The following is a 19,560-nucleotide window of genomic DNA, read 5'->3' on the forward strand; positions in this document are numbered from 1 at the left end:
TTTTATACCAACTAAACGAAATTATATAAATTGCCAAAAATTGAATTACATTTAAAGCTACCAACGAATATAAATGGCATACAAATTAAAATAAATAAATAGATAAATAAATACTGATTAATCCACCACTCGATGGTGGTTTAGCTCTAATTAACTAATAAAATTTCCTAAGACGACACTCTATAGTATCTATTTTTCAGCTTTTACATATTAAATTTTTGTACAATTTAGCTGAACCAATCAAATAAAAATGAGGTCGCTCTATTTCATAGACAAGACTCCTAATTAGAGTTTGAGTCTTCCAAAAAGGTGGACGAAAGTTGATCATTTTCACATAATAAAACAACCATTAGGATTTTCATCACTAAACATTTGAGGCGCGTTCAGGTATGTTGGTGGAGGAGGTGGTGGCACATACTGAGGCTGGTGGCCATACTCGACTACGTAGCCCGTATGAGCATAACCATGATTGTACATTGTCGCGCCATAGTCTTGATTCATATAACTCTGATGTTGCATAGGCATCGCGTAAAATGTATTTGCATTATAACCATAGTATTCCATTTTGTTGACCACCTCACTCCCTCCTCCTCCACCACCACCACTAGCCACCTTTGATTCACCGTCTTTTTTCTCCGTATCGCCTTTTTCTTTCTTGTCACCGCCTTTGCCGCCACCGCCGCTCTCTTTCTCCTTCTTGTCATTGTCACCTTCCTTGGCTTTCTTTTCACCACCTTCATTGTCTTTCTTAGATGGAACCACTTCAACATTTTGCTTCAATTTATCAATCAAATAAGGAGTTAACTTCTTTATATCCATTGACCCCTTTACCGTGGCCAAATCTTTTTCTGATTCTATATTCACTTCTTGTACCCCTGTTCAAAGAAAATGAACATGTTTAATCAGTATATTAAGTTTTCATAATTAATGTTGGTATAACGAATTCTAAATTAGGTAATTAATTAAGGGGATTCAGTGTATGTATGTTACCTTTAATCTTTTTAATAACTCGTTTGATTTTATGTGCACATCCATCACAATGCACCCGAATCTTTAATGCCACCACACTGATTACTTGAGCCTAAAAAATAACCACAAAAAAAAAATTAGTGCTAATTCAACTAATAGAGTCCATAATTAACCAACAGAAAGAACATTCATTATGTAATTAACACTTCTACTTACCTCTTTGGGTTTCTTCTCGTCTTCCTTCTTGTCCTCTGTTTTTTCACCGGACTTTTTATCTCCGCCGCTCTTTTTATCTCCGGCGTCCTTTTTGGGCGGCGATGATATAAGCTCCACCTTCTTTTTGGTTTTGATCTCCACTCTCTCCCGGAGCCATGAAGGGTCAACGTCACCTTTAACCGTCAGTTTTCCAGTTTCACAATCCGATTTCACTTTTTCCACACCTTCATTACAATTAATTAAACACAAATTCATTAAGCCCCAAATTCTGAATTCCGAATAAGAAAAATTAAAAAAAAAACAAATTGGGGAAATCGATAAATAGAAATTAGTTTAGTTTTACCATGAGTATGGCGAATGAATCGTCTGAGTTTTTGTGCACAACCTTCACAATGCAAATCCAGTTTTAAAACAATTGAACTTTCGTTCTTCTTCTCTGCTCCTTCAACTTTGATTTTTTCACCCATTGGTTGAGAATAATTAATATTAGTATAAAGTTTTTGCGACGATTTAATTAATGCAATCGAAAGTATTTATAGAAAAAAAAAGATAATCATGATTATGAAGGCGGTAGGAAACTGACTGCTAATATTGACTACAAAATGATAAGGCGGTTTTGTTACTTGTGCTTACGTGTCAAACCAGCCTAATTTGACTAGTAATACCACATTCCTCCTCATCTTCATCTTCCTTTTTTTTTTGTTACACTTTTTACAGTTCATGAAAATACAACTACTACTATAAAATGGTCTATAAATTCGTTATCCGTAATATTCATATCGTTAATTTATTTATTACTATTTAATAATTTTATTTTAAGTTTTTATCATACATTTTTACAAATAAACAATTTAAAGCTAATCATAATGAACAACGTGCTATAATTTCAAACATTATTTTTATTTAAAATAATATAATATAATACGCTAAAAATTACGTAAGCGAAAATGTCACAAAGAGATAAAAGTTAAGTAGGTGGGTTCAATGGCTGAGTTAAAAGTCATTGGTGACGATCATAATTGTCTCAGCTGGCCCAACAAATAATTATGTACCTTCAGCGTTGAAATTTAAAAATATTTATAATTTTCTTAAACCATCGAGTTAATCAATAGTATAAAATCAACACACTTTTGGGCATAGAAAACTACACAGTTACTAAATACTATTGCTAATATATAAATCAACCTATATAGTAGGTATTTTTTTTTTTAATGTTATATACTTATATTGATTTATTTTTTCTTCTATGAGATGGTCATGACCAGAAAAAATATTTATTTAATTTGTGACACTTTTTGTTTTTCATAATAGATAAGACACGCCAAAATAATAATCCATATAGCAAGGAGAAAAGAAGCTTCCTAGTATGTCTCATTAGACATGTGCTTTTCTTTGAGAAAAATTAAAATTTCTCCTAAAGAGAAACTTCCTTGAAAACGTCATATTTGTACGGATTCGACATGGCATTCCCCACAATTTAAAAACACCAATAACGTTTGTCTTTCGCAGTCAATATTTCCGTGGAACTAATCGTGGTATACCTACCTACCTTGAATAGATAGAGCTAATTGAGTGTGCGAAACGATACTCGAAAATCATGGTATAAAAAAAATATTAGCTATGAGAAATTTTATATTATTATTTATTTATTTAGTAAAAAGTAAAAATAAAATGATGAGTTTAATATGTTAATGTAAAAGTTAAGAAGTAATAAGAGATAGAAAGAGTTTATACTATTATGATTTTACAAACTGCAATTTGCATTCGTTGTTTCATTTTCAATGTTTTAATACAATTTAATTGTATCTAATTTTGTGTTCATGATTTCGTCACATCACACAAAGGTTCACAGCTATTGTTGGACATGGTGGAGTATATAGCTAAATTCACTCATCAAATATTACAATTAATTATTTTGTATATATTTGATTTGATACATCTTTAAAAATAATAAATCAAATGACAAAATAGTTTGTCTATAACGATAATATTGTTCAAATATTTATATTTTTTAAATTTATTAGTTCTGAATTCGAGATAACATACGAGTGCAATTTTTTCTTTGGGAATTATCACTCTAGCATGTCATGCATTCCTTGTATATGGAATTTGATACATAGAGGGATCTCCTGTTGATACTCCTTACTGAAGTCAAACTCAGGTGTTTGGGGTTCAAGTTTTGTTGTTACTTGAAGGTACCGAGTATAACATATAATAATCTTGGGTAAAATATAAATAAAATTGTGTAAATTATTTTTAAATGAAGTTACTTGTTTATTCGTTAACTTTAAGGATATACACAATTTAAAAGAATGACTGTAAAGGTATATACGATCTTAAAGCACAGCGAAGAGTATTAACATACTATATATAATATTTTGAGGTATATTTATCATTTTCTCTTTTTATTTATTATCATGTATAACAATACATAATGATACTATGGCAAATCTGCAATATATAATCAAAATAATCATATATTCAATATATATGTATTATAACTGTTTTTTTTTCAAAAATATATTATGTTTGTTTGGTAAGAAATTGATACATTGTATTATAAGTGTATTAGAACGTGCGATAAATCTATTATGATATTACCATCAGTAAAACTTGTGTTATATGAGCTTTATAAATTGTTGTTTGTAATATGTATTTTAAATTGTATGATAAATCTATTAAAAGTTATCAAGTGAAAAAAGAATGTTTTTGCCATGAATAATAAATATTATTTTAAATAATATACCATAATTATGCAAATTTCTCCAAAAAAAAATGACAAAAGAAAAAAGTAATGCAAAAGGAGATGATGATCCAAGCCCAAAAATTGAGCCCAATTCCATAGAATTAAAAAAAAAAAAAGACTTGCTGCATGTGGGATTTGAACCCACAACATAAAGGCACTTCTTGAACTGTTTTAAAACTGAGCTAAGCTTCTCTCTTCCTCTCAAGGGTTCATTTTAATATATTTATTCATAAATCAGAATATTTTTACGAGTGTGTGCAACTTTTCGACGATGGGTTCGGTTAAAGTCCGCCCCGAATATATATATAATGCAGTATCTATATGTTCTGATAATATCAAACAATAATTGAACATTCAAATAATGTTTTTTCTCTTGATGCCATGGGAGCAAATATATACTCTATCGGTATCAAGGTAACATAGTTATATTTTCTGTAAAACAGTGTTTCATCCTTTATGATACGATATATATATTGATGGTATTAAATAGTAAACGTGAATTAGTAGTTAAAAACAAGGACATGAAAGTAAGGGGGATATGCACTTGTAAATAGCTTCCCTTCTGGGTACAAATGTTATTTTCCCTTAATTTTATGTATTTGTCAACTATCAATCGTAACATATTAATTTTAGGAAAAATTATGCGGTTAATCAAACATATACTAATTAATTAGCAAACATAGTTGAAGTTTGAATTAATTACCACTCGCAGCTTAATTTTGGTTGTAATTACATGCACCTCTCACCTCCTCTCTCCTCTCTATCGCCTCTCTTCTTGCTTACACATATACAAATACAAATTATATATATGCTTATAATATTTATATGATAGATATACAAATGCAATCACTACTTCCTTCTCTCGCTCGCCAGAGATATGTATGTATATCAGTTGCCCATATACATTTATCTGATTGATATACATATACAACTCACCTCTCTCCTCCTTCTCTCAATCTCGCTCATAATTAGCAAAGTATAACTATGAAATCTAATTAAAATTATTTTAGTAACTATTTCTGAAAATTCCCCTAATTTTAATGAGGCCTTGTATCAATTATACGTCTCTTGATTTTTCCGTGGCCCAAGAGTTTCTGAAAACCAGGTTACTTTGGCATAGTGACATTCGAAAGTAACCAAATCATTTTATTGGAGTTACGTAAGCTTTCTTTTTCTTAATAAGTCTAATGGTTTACATTTACCTCTACTTTGAAATAATTATATATATAACAAAATTAATACAAGACAAGTATAAATAGACATATATAATAAGACACATGAAATTAATATTAGATTATATAATAAGATACATGTAATTAATAGTAGACATATATAATGAATACAAGAAATTAACGTTAGATACTTCTATGACAATGAATGTGCTTGTATGATACTCATATATCTAAGTGTTTAGTTTATTGCATAATCATATATTGATAATAAATATATTAAATTAATGAATTTATTACTTTAAATGTAATAAAATGAAATTTATCAAATCACAAGACCAAGATATATAAAATAAAACTAATTAAACATCATTACACTCTTGATTTTCTTGCCTTATATTAAGGAATTTGATTAATTTAAAAAATTTAGAATTAATTATCCATTCGGCAGATACATGTCGAAACATGAAATATGATTGAGGAAGTAATATTTGAAACTATCGAGAATCTTAGTAATTAAGACCTAAACTAGTGAAATTTATGTAGTTGAAAAAAAACTATTTCCCTCTTAGAATTTTACATTGAAAAATATTTTCATAAATATATTGATTGAATCAGTAAAAAAAATGTTCATTCAACTAATTTGATGAAAATAAAGTGAAAAAAACATACTTTATAATAAATATTCTTTTATTAATTCACACTGAGAAACGTCTATTTCGATAATGTGAATTAAAATGGGTGGATAGTTCAAATAATTTGTACATTTGATTTAATGAAAATAAAGTAAAAAAGAATCATATCTCATAACATATCGTTTAGAGCATAAAACCTCGATTTGCGATAATGGGAGCCAAAATGTGTGGACAATTCAAACTAATTTGTCCATTAGTTTAATGACAATAAAAATCATATTTCATAACATATCGTGCAAAACAGAAAAGATCTATTTGCGATAAGGGGAGCCAAAATATGTGGACACTTCAAAAAAATTTATCCATCAACTTTATTTCAATTTAATGAAAAAAGTTATCTTATACATATTGGGATATATAACCTTCATTTTCAAAAGATGGAGGGTTTTTTGTTGTGTTATCATTAAGATGTGATTAACTTTGAAATTAGGTGCAAATTAGATTAAGAAATGTATAGACGTCTTTTAACAACTTGAATAAAGAAAAAGATTTTGCAAAAGTATAATTTGTATGTTATTTTTGCATCTATTAGATATAAAAATGAAAGTCTTCTCCAAAGAGGTAATTTTATAAAGAGTGTCCTTTAATAATAAATGTGATTATTATTATCATTAAAATATTTAAAAAAATCGTTCCAAGAGATAAATAGTCATTATAGTGAAATACTATCATAACAAGTAAAGTATTTGTCAGTTATTGATTAAAGCCAAAACCTAGTCAATCTAGTCGTTTTTTAAAATTTCTAAAAATCAAATTAAAAAAACCATCCACTTGATTTATTCCTTTTTACATTTTTCACTTGCTGATTATCTTCCTACAAAAAATAGTTTTTATTCAAAAGTATATCAATTATAAATTCAGATATAAAATTGTATAAAATACTATAGACTTCAATAATAACTATTTCAAAAAAACATCATTGTCAATAAAATAAAAATTGACAGATGAAATTTGATGATTAGTTTTTTACTATACGTTTGAAATACTAGGCACCCTTGTCTTGTCAGATTATGAAACATCGTAGGGAGAAAAAGAAGACATGAATCCATAATTTTCTCCTAAAATATACTATTTTTTTATAATTATTTTAAAATAATAATATAATCAATACATTTAATTTTTATTAAGACATAATACTTTAAATGTGTCAGAATTCTTCTAATAATTCTCCTCTTTTATATGAAAAGTTTATTTTTCACCGATAGGAATTACTATTATTTTTTCAAACAACTAACAAGGAAAGGTGCATTGGCTATTCTCATAAGTTTAAGAGACAACTTTAATAATATAATATTGACAAAATTTGATTTAGACTGATAGATAATGAACTCAAATGACATACAATAATATTTGAATCCCAAAAAATTGATTAGCTTTAGCGCTGGTTGTGGTGTTTAATTTGTTAATAGTTGATGATCTATTAAAGTTATTGAAATTTTATCGGGTAGAACTCAAAATTTTTCTTTTATCAATTTTTTATCCACCTATCAAAATTACTATTTTATCTTTTTTTTTAATTAATACAGATAAATTTAGAAATCAAAATGATAAATTTGGGGACTAAATCAACATATGAGATCGTATGTGATGATACTATCACTCACAACAATAGAATATAGACTAAACTATAGTATTTTGAAATTTTATCTCTTTCAAATATTGTTTTAATGCATAAGCAATATAACTAAACAAAAACATAACTACCATATATACATAATCTACCATTACTTTTAAAATTTTTATCTAGCATAACTATACTTGAAGTCCTATAAAATTTTTACCTAAATTATTATTTTCTATTCAGATAAGATGAGACTTACCTCAAAACCAAGCTACCACAAAGTTATGAAGCATCAAATAAGAACTAACAAAATTTAAAAATTAGAATCTAAGAAAAGTTATTAAAAATTGTAGGTTACCGTTGAAAGTCAACAACGTGATTTATACATATTTAAAGAGAGACGAATAAAAATGCTGACCTTTATGACCGATAAATGCAATCAAAGAAATAAAATTTTGCATCTATTTAAGTAGTAACTATTGTAACTTATAAGTGACTTAACTTCTCTTTTTGAAATATATTTATACTATTTTTATGTTATTTAAATTATATAAATTATTTTCTTTATTTCATTTTACGTGAATTGATAAAAATACAAGATTTTATCAATCGAGTTCTTTAAATGTTTTTGAAAATATTTTAAATTATTAATTATTAAAATTTTATATTACATTTATTATTTTTAAATAATATATATTATTTCCTCAATCTCATTTTTATGTGTCATGGATTAAAAATTGAGAGTCAAGTAAACTTCTTAATTATTAAATATTCTATGTTGCTAATTATTGTAACTTACCTATAACATTCTTAAGAAATATTTAAATATATAATTATTTTTTAAAACAAGATAAATAAGTTAAATTTTAAAAATATAAAGATTTTGTAAATACTCTAAGCTAGAAATAAACATGTCAATAAAGAAATGTTTGTTTCTAGCTACTTCTATAATGATCAAATTATTCTACTTCTATAATGAAAATTATTCTAGTCTAAAAAGCAATCACGTAGACAGATTTATTTAAGACACTTTTATATAGTAGTAATAATGTAATGTAATTTATTTATTATTTATTATTATCTTTTTAATTAGAATACTTATTTTTATTTTTCAAAAAATACTTTTAATTATTTATGTATTTTTTCACTTCATTTTAAAATCATTATTTCGCCCATCAAATGCAACTGAACTTGTATTCGAAATAACTCTTCTTTTTCTTTTTTATTTTTATCTTCTTTTTTTTCAGAAAACTTTTTTTCCATTCAAATTATATTTAATGTTTAAATATGCTTCAGCATAAGAAAAAGTATATTCAAACAGTTAAACATAATTTGTTAAAATTATAATCATCGCCACTCTCCGTCTTCAACTTCAATTTTTTGAATTTTAAAAAAAATTAAAATAACATATAATAGCCCATATCTATGATCTAAATTTATGACATTATATTATTAATTATTTTGCAAAATCAGAGGAACCATTATGAAACATTACGGCACATTTGGTTGATTACAATCCATCCACGTCCCTTCTATACTTTACTATTGTTCTTAATATCTATATAGATCGATAGATTTTCACTCATTTTGTATAACAAATTTGTGGAAAGAGCAAAAGAAAAAAAAAACACCACCAAAGTACAAAAGGGTTTCTAAAAGGTCTTTTTTCTATATAGTTGTGTTTTTAGTATTATTTCGTTATCATCCCCTTGTTTTAACTTTACTTTCTTACCTCTTTTTATTCATTTTAAAATTTCACTTCACATTATTAAATCATAGTTTAATATGTAAGATTATAAAATTTTGAAGTGTTTTGAATTTAGGGGTAGAGTTATTAGCATGTATACATGTTTGATTGAATTCAATACATTTTATTAAAATAATATATGTATGTTAATAAATTTATTAATATATACAAATATTATATTATTTTTACTTAAAATCGTTATTGTAGGCCTTAAACTCAATAGTTGCTTTTGGTTTTGGAATTATTTGCAGTATTTGTGACTTAACATATCATGAATATTGCCAAGACATTGGGAGTGAGAAAAGGTTCATGGACTGAAGATGAAGATATTCTTTTGAGGAAATGTATTGACAAGTATGGAGAAGGAAAGTGGCATCTTGTTCCTTTTAGAGCTGGTAAAGCGAAATTAAGATTTTAGTTTTATAAATTTTAAATTTTATGATAATAAATAAGTTCTAAATTTATGTAGATATTAAGTAATAATTTGTTAATGCAAAAATAATATTTAGGCAAAATCTATTAGATTATACTAAATTTCCTTTTTAAGAAAAGAGAAACTTAACCTTTTGTTGTGATAGTGGCGTCCCAACCTATAACTCTAGCATGAATAGCATTTCATGCCTCCTTTTTTATTACCGAGTCATAAATCAATTTCGTTAGGAGTTTACAAATTAATATACACATATATTTAGTTAAATTTTTTTAGTTCATATATAACATCTACCAAAAAAATTACTGGATTCGTTCAATCCACAAATCCCCACTTACTATTATTTCATGTGAATATATGCAGGTCTAAATAGATGTCGAAAGAGTTGTAGACTGAGGTGGTTGAATTATCTAAGGCCACATATCAAGAGAGGTGACTTTGCTCTGGATGAAATAGATCTCATTTTGAGACTTCACAAGCTTCTAGGCAATAGGCAAATCAAAAATTTCGTTAAAAAATATTTAAAAATTATTGTACATATATATATTCACGAAAAGTAATTTTTGACATATAAATTTACGTACATACTAGTCTCTCGAATATATTATAGTAAGTTATCTTTGATGCCATATTTTTATATTTTTTTGGTTTAGATGGTCACTTATTGCTGGGAGACTTCCTGGAAGAACAGCAAACGATGTGAAAAACTATTGGAACACACACCTACACAAGAAGTTATTAATAACTCCTCCTCAGATACAAGAGAATAAGTACAATAATACCCTCAAGATTATCACTGAAAGCACTATACTACGACCACGACCAAGACCAGGACCTCAACCTCGAACCTTCTCAAGTGAAAATAATATTTCTTGGTGCACTAACAATAGTATGATCACAAACACATTAGACAAAGATGACGAACAACACAACAAAGAAATCGCAGTAAATATTTGTGAGAAGCCAACAAAAAAAACACCGTCATCGTCTATAGACGATGATGGAGTTCAATGGTGGACAAATTTACTGGAAAATTGGAAAGAATTTGAGGAAGAAGCAACAGCAGTATTGAACTTTGAGGAAGAAAATAAGTTGTTGCCAAATTTGTTGTATGAGGAACATAATTCAACAACCATGCAACATGGAGAAAATGATGACTTTTCAGTTGATATTGACCTATGGAATCTATTTAATTAGTTTTATAAAATTAAAGACATATAATTAATGGTATTGTAGTACTACTTGTACTAGCATTACATTATATTTTCTATTTCTATTTCTTTTATTATATAAGAGACAGTTATGCAGCAGCATGTTTTGACAAAAAAAATTATTTTAATTCAATTATTGTTTAATTTTTTTTGAAATTATGAGAATTTTTTTTTAAAAATTATTTATTTTGTTCTACTTTAATTTAATTAGTGTATAACTTTTTCGAAATTATGAAATTCATTTTAGCTATGGCATTTAATTTTAAATTTAAGACTTTACATTGAAGCAGACACGTCTCCGTCGACGTACCTGCTAACTTCAGCGTGTTTCAGAAAAAAATTACTTCTTTTTTTCTACTTTACTTTAATTAGTATACAATATTTTCAAAATTATGGAATCAATTTTAGCTATGACTTCTAGTTTTAAATTCATATTCTTTAGTTATTGCCTTATTATTTTAAATGTCTGGTAATATTTGTTTTTATCTTGTAACTATTTTGAGTAAAAAATCAATATTGATGACGAAAAATATTTCAATTATGAACATTTTAATGAACCACTTCACAATAAATTTACAAAAAACAAAAAGTACTTAACAACTTAAATATTTAAAAATTTTATTTAAATTTAATTATCTTTCTAAATTTTATCGATACCACATAAATTAAAATAAAAAATACTAAAATATTAAACCTGTCCAAGCACGGACACATGTGTCCAGTTATTATCTAAGTAGGGTCTATATTTTACTGTTTCATATTAGAGTTTTAAAGTTTTAAGTTATTAAATATAAATTTTGTATGAGAGTATTTAGCTACACCTATAGCAAATGCAATCATAAGTTAATACATGATTTCTCTATGCATGTGATCTAAAGCAAACTTTATAAATAGGTTTTAAATTCTTTTTCTAGTTGATAGATATAAATGGAATAGTAATGGTATATTTAGTGTAATTTTATTAGTGAAATCAAGAGAGAATAAAGTATATACTTGTGCAAACTTTATAATGTAGAATATATGAATGAAAATTTTCAAAAAAAAAAAAAATTATATAAAGTTAGAATAATAAAATATAGATCAAGAATCTAAAAGTTTGATATAATAATATCGAAATAATATTACGTTAAATTTGATAAGTTGATATAATAATATTTAAGTGTTGACTTAGCTTGTTTCGGGGCTTGAAATTGAAGAAGATTCCAAAAAGATAAATTTATAATAAAAAATAATAGATTTCTGCATATTACATAAGATTTGACTGTTTGAGTTTCAAGAATAAGTAATAGAATTAGTGAAAGGGAATGATATATGTAAATATAAAAATAATAATATAAGTCTATTTTAATTGTCACGATATAAATAAAAGAAACAAAATAAATAGCGAATAATAGAAAAATACAATTAGCTGGAAACTATTCCATTTCTCATTATTAAAATAATTCTTACATTTTCAGTAACTCTCTCCGCCTACATGAAAAAGCGAAAGCCTTCTAAAAATTGTCATTACTTTAGTTATAATTAGGTAGGTCTCTCCTCCTAATTATCGAAAGTATCGTTTACATAAATGTTTATGATTTTTATAAAATGATTTTGTGATGGAGTGAATTTGTGTGAGGATTCACTTGATAAAGATGAGAAAAGACAATATGTTTGAACGTTTGTTTTGATAGAGTGGCTAGGGAAGGGGATATATCACTTAGGTAACAAAGAAGTGGAAGCAACGAAAGCAAAAAGAAAGACATATGGAAGACAATATAGTTGGGACGATAAAATAACTGAGGAGTTTGTTCCAAGACACCTAGCGATGCGACAGACAAAGCAAATTATTTAACAGTATCAATATGTTCAACTAGATCCAAAAATCCACAAAGAAGGTATGAAGCATCATGTGTTGCTGGATAGGTTTGAAGAGGAAGACAAGAGAAAAATACTTCAAATTACTTTTGATGGGCAATCAATCTTTTTTGATTCATGCTTTCGTAATAGAAATTTTGAGGCTGGTAACTCAACATTCTTCTTGATTGACATATATTTACATTATTTAAGCATCCTAATTTGTAATATCATCATAAAGTATTATAAAATCTGTGATGATTGTTGACACCCAATTTTTGACCCACGTTGATATAACTTAATTATCGAGCTTCGTGAGTTTTTCAAATTATTTAAGTTAATTAGTTTTATAAATCTTGCGAAAATTAAAATATATATATATATATATATAATATTATTATATATATATATATATATGTATATGTATATATATATGTATATATGTATATCTTAAGTTTAGAAAGTATTCTATTAATCTAGTTTGCTTTAAATCACAACTATATTTTGAATCATTATTTTATAATTCAAATAGTTATGTTACTAAATAAATAGGCTCGTTAATGAATTTATACCAAATTCGTTTTAAATCAATTGGCCATTATTTAAATTTAACTCTTTCCTTTAATCCTTTTGAAGAACTGAATTCAGGCCCAACCTCCTTCAATTTCAATCCAACCCAATTCAAACCCAGCGGCCCATTTCTTAATTCTCAGGCCCATCCCGAATTGCCCCTCAACCCAACCCATCTCCCTTTTGATGTGCAAGACCACATGTGGGCCTCCTCTCCAAAATCCGGCGGCCCACTCCCCTTCTCTCCCAATTTCGGCCCAAGTTTCCAACCCCTTTGTGATTCCTCACCCAGGCCCAAATCCCCTCAATCTTTACCCGACCCAATCCCACTTTATCAATTAAATCCAGCCCAAAACACAACTCCAGCCCATCTTTTAACCCAACCCACCTCTGACCCGACCCATTCCCTCCTCTTCCCCCTCCTTCGTCCCCAAATTCCCAGGCGCCATTCTCAGAGAAAAAAACAAAATTCCCAGAAAAGAAAAAAGAAACGCGGAAGAAACAGACCCAAAAATGGAAACGCGACCCCCCACGCTCTCTCCCCCTCGCGTCTCTATCCTTCTCTCTCCCTCTCTCCCGCGTCTTCCTCACGCGTCCCCCTCACTCTCATCCTCTCTCCCACGCTGCTGCGCAACGGCTCTTTGGAGTCGTCCTCGCCTGCAGATCGTACGCAGCCTCCCAGTGAGCACAAGGCGACAAGCGTTTCGTCCTTGTTAGCTGAGATCGAGCCACGTAGCTCGCAAGGACAACGATTTCATCTCAGCCCTCCACCTCGCCTCAAACTCCCTTCCCGCTCGAAATTTCGGCTAAGATTTTGAGATTTTGAATTGGAATGGGCCGAAACTCTTGCAACCCATCCCAATTTCGAAACCCTAAATCGTCTTCCTGTATAAACCCCCACCCTAGTCCTTGCATCCGTTCTGTTGTTTCGAGCATGTTCATTCTGTTTCTTTAGTGCGAGTCTTTATTTAGTTCTTGACATGCTTCATTTGCGTTGAGGTTTGCATAATAGAGAATGGTACCTTGTGCTCTTTAATGTCGAAGTTTAGAGTTTTCGGTGACATGAATGATAGAAAGGGATAATCCCCCCTTAAGCTAAGTCTGTCGTTGGTTATTATTCACTGTTGAAGGGGCCTTTCAGTGGCGTTTTTCATAGGTGAAACTATGTTAGCTGTTTATTTCTTTTCTTTCTCTCTCTTTCATATCACAAGTCCGAGTCAGCGAGCTTCTTGATACGTTTCATATGTGTCTAGGGTTCATTTGGATCAGCCTCTCTGTCTTGTATGGCGGAGGTAAGGCTGAGGCTTCCATGGCTGGATGGTTTGACATTGATGAAATGCTGTTACATGGTGTGTATGTTGAAGTGATTAGCTGTTAGGTGCTGTTATCTATCTGTTTTAAATTTCAAAAGAATTCTATTGTACTGTTCGCTGAAGTTCATTTTCCATGTCAAAGAGAGATTTCTATTTCGTCGAGTTCGAAAATCCATACATGTGCTCTTCACCTACTATTAGCTCTCTTCGGTTGGAAATATTGTGCTATACAGTTGCTCTTTCTGCTTTGAGTTTACTGTGTCGTGCTCAATCTAACTTCCCTTTCTCAAACATGTAGAGTTTATCATAAAATATACATCTCTATTAGTTTCTTTTATCTTCAGTTGCTTGGTTTTTGTGGTTTCATATGTGATGTTTTTTTTTATTTGTCAAGCTGTTTATATTCATGCTTTCTGGAAATTACAGAAATTATTATTACTACAACTTACACCATTTTGATTACTACATTATTGTTATGTTGTTGCTGGTTATTTCCTATCCTTCTTTTTTATATTTATTATTTATTTCACCTTCATTTGCAGTTTGTTTACTTGTCAGCTGATTGTTAATCGATCATTATTTGTTCATGCGATGTCCAGTTGATTGTTTGCTTTTGGTGTTGTGATTGTTACGTATTGTGTATTTTCCTTAGCGTCACTTATATAATCCCTTTGTACGTTTGCATGTAAAATCGCTGGCGAGTCTCGTGGATTTCATCTCCATCTCTTGCATGTCCCCGCTGAGCCGTAAAGGCTCAAAAGCTCTTCCCATCGAGTCAGCCTATCGAGACAGAAGTGCAGATTCGAAAATCCACGGAGATTGAAGAAAATCCAAGAATGGACTAGAAGATTTCCTTAGCTTCTTTTATATATTTTGCATTTATTTATTTTGTAATGGGCATAAGCCCTCGTCGTTTCCATTCTTTTATAGTTTATTTTGTATGTTTAGATTAGGACTGGTACAAATGGGTCAAAAACCCGAAAACAGGTGGGTCCAAATTCGGTCAAGGCGAACAGAACCCGAGCTTGGACCCAAATCTCTCTCTCTCCCTCTCTCTCTCTCTCTATTACTTTGTTTGTGCGTTCGTTTAAATTCTCGTTAGTATTAGGATGGGAAAACTCCAAACCCCTCGGAACGCCTATCTATTTTATCAAACTTAAGAAGTTTAACTAAAGGTGGAATCTCAAAGAGATAAATATTTCGAAACTTGTAAAGTTTGCCTAGATATCGTAAGAAGTTCAAAATTTGCAAGATAAATATTTTAAAAGTTGCAAAGTTTGTTTAAGTAGATCTTGATAAAGTTTTAACTTCGACTTGTAAAAATTAAAACAAAATAGTCAAATAGTCCGTCGTCGGAAAATCGTATTTAGCGGAGTATCTTAGGTGCCTTAAACACCTTCCTAAGATACTAATAGGAATCCCGAACCCTTAGAATAGTTTTCAAAATGATTATTTTCTGGTTAGTTGTTTTGAAAAATAAGTTTTCTTGATTTTTCTTAAAAAATTAAGTGGCGACTCCCAAAAGTCGAAAATACCCTTTAATAAAACAAACTCTTTTAGAAAATTATTTTTCGATAAAACAATGATCAGAAAATACTTAGTTCTCTAGCTCTTATTTTATTCATGCTTGTTAGGTTGCAGAAGTAGCTACACTTCATTAAGATTAGTAAGGTAAGATCTAGGCCCTCTTGTTTGTACTTGTCCCTATTGATATCTTTTATGTTTAATAAAATGAAAAATTTGTTATAAAAAATACTAATAATGGGCATAATCATTGTTATAAAAAAATACTAATAATAGTAATAATCAAGTGTACATTAGGCCTTGGAGAAAATGTACTTTTTTTTAGGTACTGTGTTGTTTTGCTTTTTGTGCTGTTCAATCATCTCTACTTACCATTCAAAGATGAGATGATGGTAAGTGTATGTTATTTTAATATCACATATGTGATTTATTTGTTTATATTGCATGGTTTAGATTCTAAGTTATTAAATATATTTGTTATACTTATTTGATTTAAATAAATCTTGATTATTAAAACATTAAATAAAAGCTTAATATGATTAAGAGAAATTTTGTATGGATAAATTTTACTACCACTCCACCAATTACTATTGTGGATCTTATTATGGTGGAATATGGGTGCACGTGGTGGTTTCATGGACAGAAAAGGTTCCAATCTCTAATAGGTAGCCTTCAAGAAATATCTCCAAAAACATGTATAATATGTGAATATTATATCATCGTTTTATTGAGAACAAGTTATTTCAAAATTAATTATTTTGAGCTTAGTTATTTTGCGATAACTTATCTCACTCTGTATATGGAATAACTTATTTCATCACAATTGTATAAATGGTGAAATAAGTTTTTTCAAACACGTCAACTAAACTAAATATCAAATTCTTATCCCAGGATTATATATTTTTTTCCCTCATATTAAACGATCCCATGCATAAATAGTGAGTATATATATATTTATTATACATGAATTATATGCATATAAAAAAGGAAGCTACTTTTGACTTATTTTGATTTTTCTTCTTCTTAGCCACACAAAAGGAGGCAAGAAGGAAACCTAAAAAGTGTTGCACCCCAAAGACGTATATGCATGGTGACGGAGGCAAATTTTTTATTAAGGGGTTTAAATATGAAAAGTAAACACTAAGAAAAGTTAAAAGGAATTTAACATTTGTATATATATAAAAAGTAATTCTAATTATGTATTAATAATATACAATAAGTTATAGTTGAAATAAATTGAATAAAAATATATTCATGATTAAAGTGTGGATATTTCGTTATCTTAAAAGAGATTCAAGTTTAGTATGACATATTCTTCACTTTGGTATCAGTAGTATAACTCTTGACTTGTTTATTAAAAAAATATAACAGTCCAATAACATCGTATAAGTACTCAAATAATTTTAAATTAATTGAAAAGTCCAAAACTTCATCCAATAAATAATTATTCAAACACTCGACAAGAAAAAAAAAAGCATCCTTCATACAGGTGAGCATTTCTTTCATCTAGTAAATGAGAGAGTAGTGCGATATTATGTGAAGTAAATCATGTAGTATGGTTACAATATTTAAAATTTAATGGGGTAAATAATTAAGTGGTGTAGCATATTTTAGTGGTTATATAAGTTACACCAAGAAATTATGACTTCTTTCACCGCTAATTTATTCAATTTAATATTTATTTTAGCATTAAAATGCAATATACATCAACAGAAAATTTAAATAATATGTATAAAAATATTATTGAGAATAGAATAAACAAAAAAAAAAAAAATTAAAATTCAAAATCATTTCTCCACCATAAGGCTTTCTCTAGTTGTCATATTTTATTATTATACTTGTTATTGTTCCAATTATTTTATGTATGTATATATATCTTGCGTTTTATATTTGATTTCAACATTTTATCCTTTTTGTATGAGATCATAATAATCAAATGATATTTTCAAAATAGGAAAAGGGTGTTTCAAATTTTTTCAACTAACGAGAAATAGAATAAATTTGTCATTTATTTGATCTTAAATATTCTCTTGTTGTTTGATGGGCTGACTCAAATTTGCCACTGAAATATGATAAGTAACCTCTAATTGATTATTGTGATCTCAAATATACCATTATCGTTAAAATACTTGTTTAGATTTACCTCTCAAGTCACTTTTTATTTTGTCAAATATAAATTGTTACTTTTAAAAATTGTAGAGGAAGAATTAGCGCGAGAAATATTGTGGGAGAGATAATTAGACAAGATATAAGACTGCTTTCAACTTATTAAGGACATGATCTTAGATATAAAAGGGTATGGAGGATATATATAGATTAGATAGAAGGTTAATAGGTTTCAGTGTGTTATCTTGTTGTTCCTTAATATTAGTAGTCGTAATATTGCTCCCGTAATTTCTTATCCTTCAATTTTTATTACTATCTATTATTTCTCGTAATTCATATTGTTATTATCTATTGATTTTTGTACTTCCTTTCAATCATATGCAGTGTGAAACATATAATGAATACTCCTATGTGCACATCATTGGGAGTTAGGAAAGGTTCGTGGACTGAACAAGAAGATTTTCACTTGAGAAAATGCATTAAAAAGTATGGTGAAGGAAAGTGGAATCTTGTTCCTTCTAGAGCTGGTAATTAAACGTTATAATAATACTATTATTTTCCGATTCATCATTCTTTCTTTCTTAAATTTCGTGTTAATACATGTGGGTCTAAATAGATGTCGGAAAAGCTGTAGACTGAGATGGCTAAATTATCTACGGCCACATATCAAAGAGAGGTGTCTTTGAACGGGATGAAGTGGATTTAATTTTGACGCTTCATTAGCTCTTAGGCAACAGGCAATTAATTAGTACTTTATAATGTTTAATACTTTAATCTCATATATATTAGTTACACTCGATTACATAAATTATACTACTATGTATTATATAACATGTCCGCTCATGCAATACTATATGTTGTAAAATGTATAACCATATCATCGAAAGATTATGTTATTTCGTGTAGGTGGACACTTATTGCTGGTAGACTTCCGGGAAGGACAGCAAACGATATAAAAAACTACTGGAATACTCGTCTTCTAAGAAGTTAAATACTAATATTACGAATAATGAAATAACAAAACCTCAACCTCAGACGTTATCATCAAATGCAAAGAATGTTTCTTTGTGCAACAACAAAAGTATGATCACAAACACATTAGATAAAGATGATGAACAACGCAACAAAGAAATCGTAGTAAATATTTGGGAGAAGCCAACGGGAGAAACAACAACATTGCCATCGTCTATAGACGATGACAGAGTTGAATGGTGGACAAGCTTACTGGAAAATTGTAAAGAAATTGAGGATGAAGAAGCAGTAGTATTGAGCTTTGAAGAAGAAACTAAGTTATTATCAAATTTGTTGCATGAGGAAAATAATAATTCACCAATCATGCTACAAGGAGAAAGTCATGGTTGGGATATTGACTTATTATGGAATCTACTTAATTAATGTCATTAATATCTCTATTAAAGACTATTTATAATCAATGATATTGTGTACTGTCTGATGAGTCCTGTTATT

The 19,560-nt window shown here is 28.8% G+C and overlaps 2 protein-coding genes and 1 pseudogene across 2 annotated transcripts; 2 read left to right on the forward strand and 1 right to left on the reverse strand.

Annotated features, from left to right (window-relative positions):
* LOC101259996 (heavy metal-associated isoprenylated plant protein 3) lies at window positions 1-1,900 on the reverse strand. Its single transcript, XM_004249566.5, has 4 exons — window positions 1,529-1,900; window positions 1,186-1,409; window positions 991-1,081; window positions 1-875 (listed from the first exon to the last, which is right to left on the reverse strand). Exons 1-4 carry the CDS (start codon window positions 1,650-1,652, stop codon window positions 331-333), a joined length of 984 nt encoding a protein of 327 aa, XP_004249614.1. The 5' UTR covers window positions 1,653-1,900; the 3' UTR covers window positions 1-330.
* Window positions 1,901-8,967: 7,067 nt separating this feature from the next.
* LOC101250648 (R2R3-MYB transcription factor SlAN2-like) lies at window positions 8,968-10,844 on the forward strand. Its single transcript, NM_001375636.1, has 4 exons — window positions 8,968-9,015; window positions 9,355-9,498; window positions 9,897-10,026; window positions 10,187-10,844. Exons 2-4 carry the CDS (start codon window positions 9,375-9,377, stop codon window positions 10,728-10,730), a joined length of 798 nt encoding a protein of 265 aa, NP_001362565.1. The 5' UTR covers window positions 8,968-9,015; window positions 9,355-9,374; the 3' UTR covers window positions 10,731-10,844.
* A 2,218-nt stretch (window positions 10,845-13,062) lies between these two features.
* Window positions 13,063-19,526, forward strand: LOC101254149 (transcription factor MYB113-like; annotated as a pseudogene).
* The last annotated feature ends 34 nt before the right edge of the window (window positions 19,527-19,560 follow it).

The sequence above is a fragment of the Solanum lycopersicum genome, chromosome 10, assembly GCF_036512215.1.
Source record: "Solanum lycopersicum chromosome 10, SLM_r2.1".
Taxonomy (NCBI): Eukaryota; Viridiplantae; Streptophyta; class Magnoliopsida; order Solanales; family Solanaceae; genus Solanum; species Solanum lycopersicum.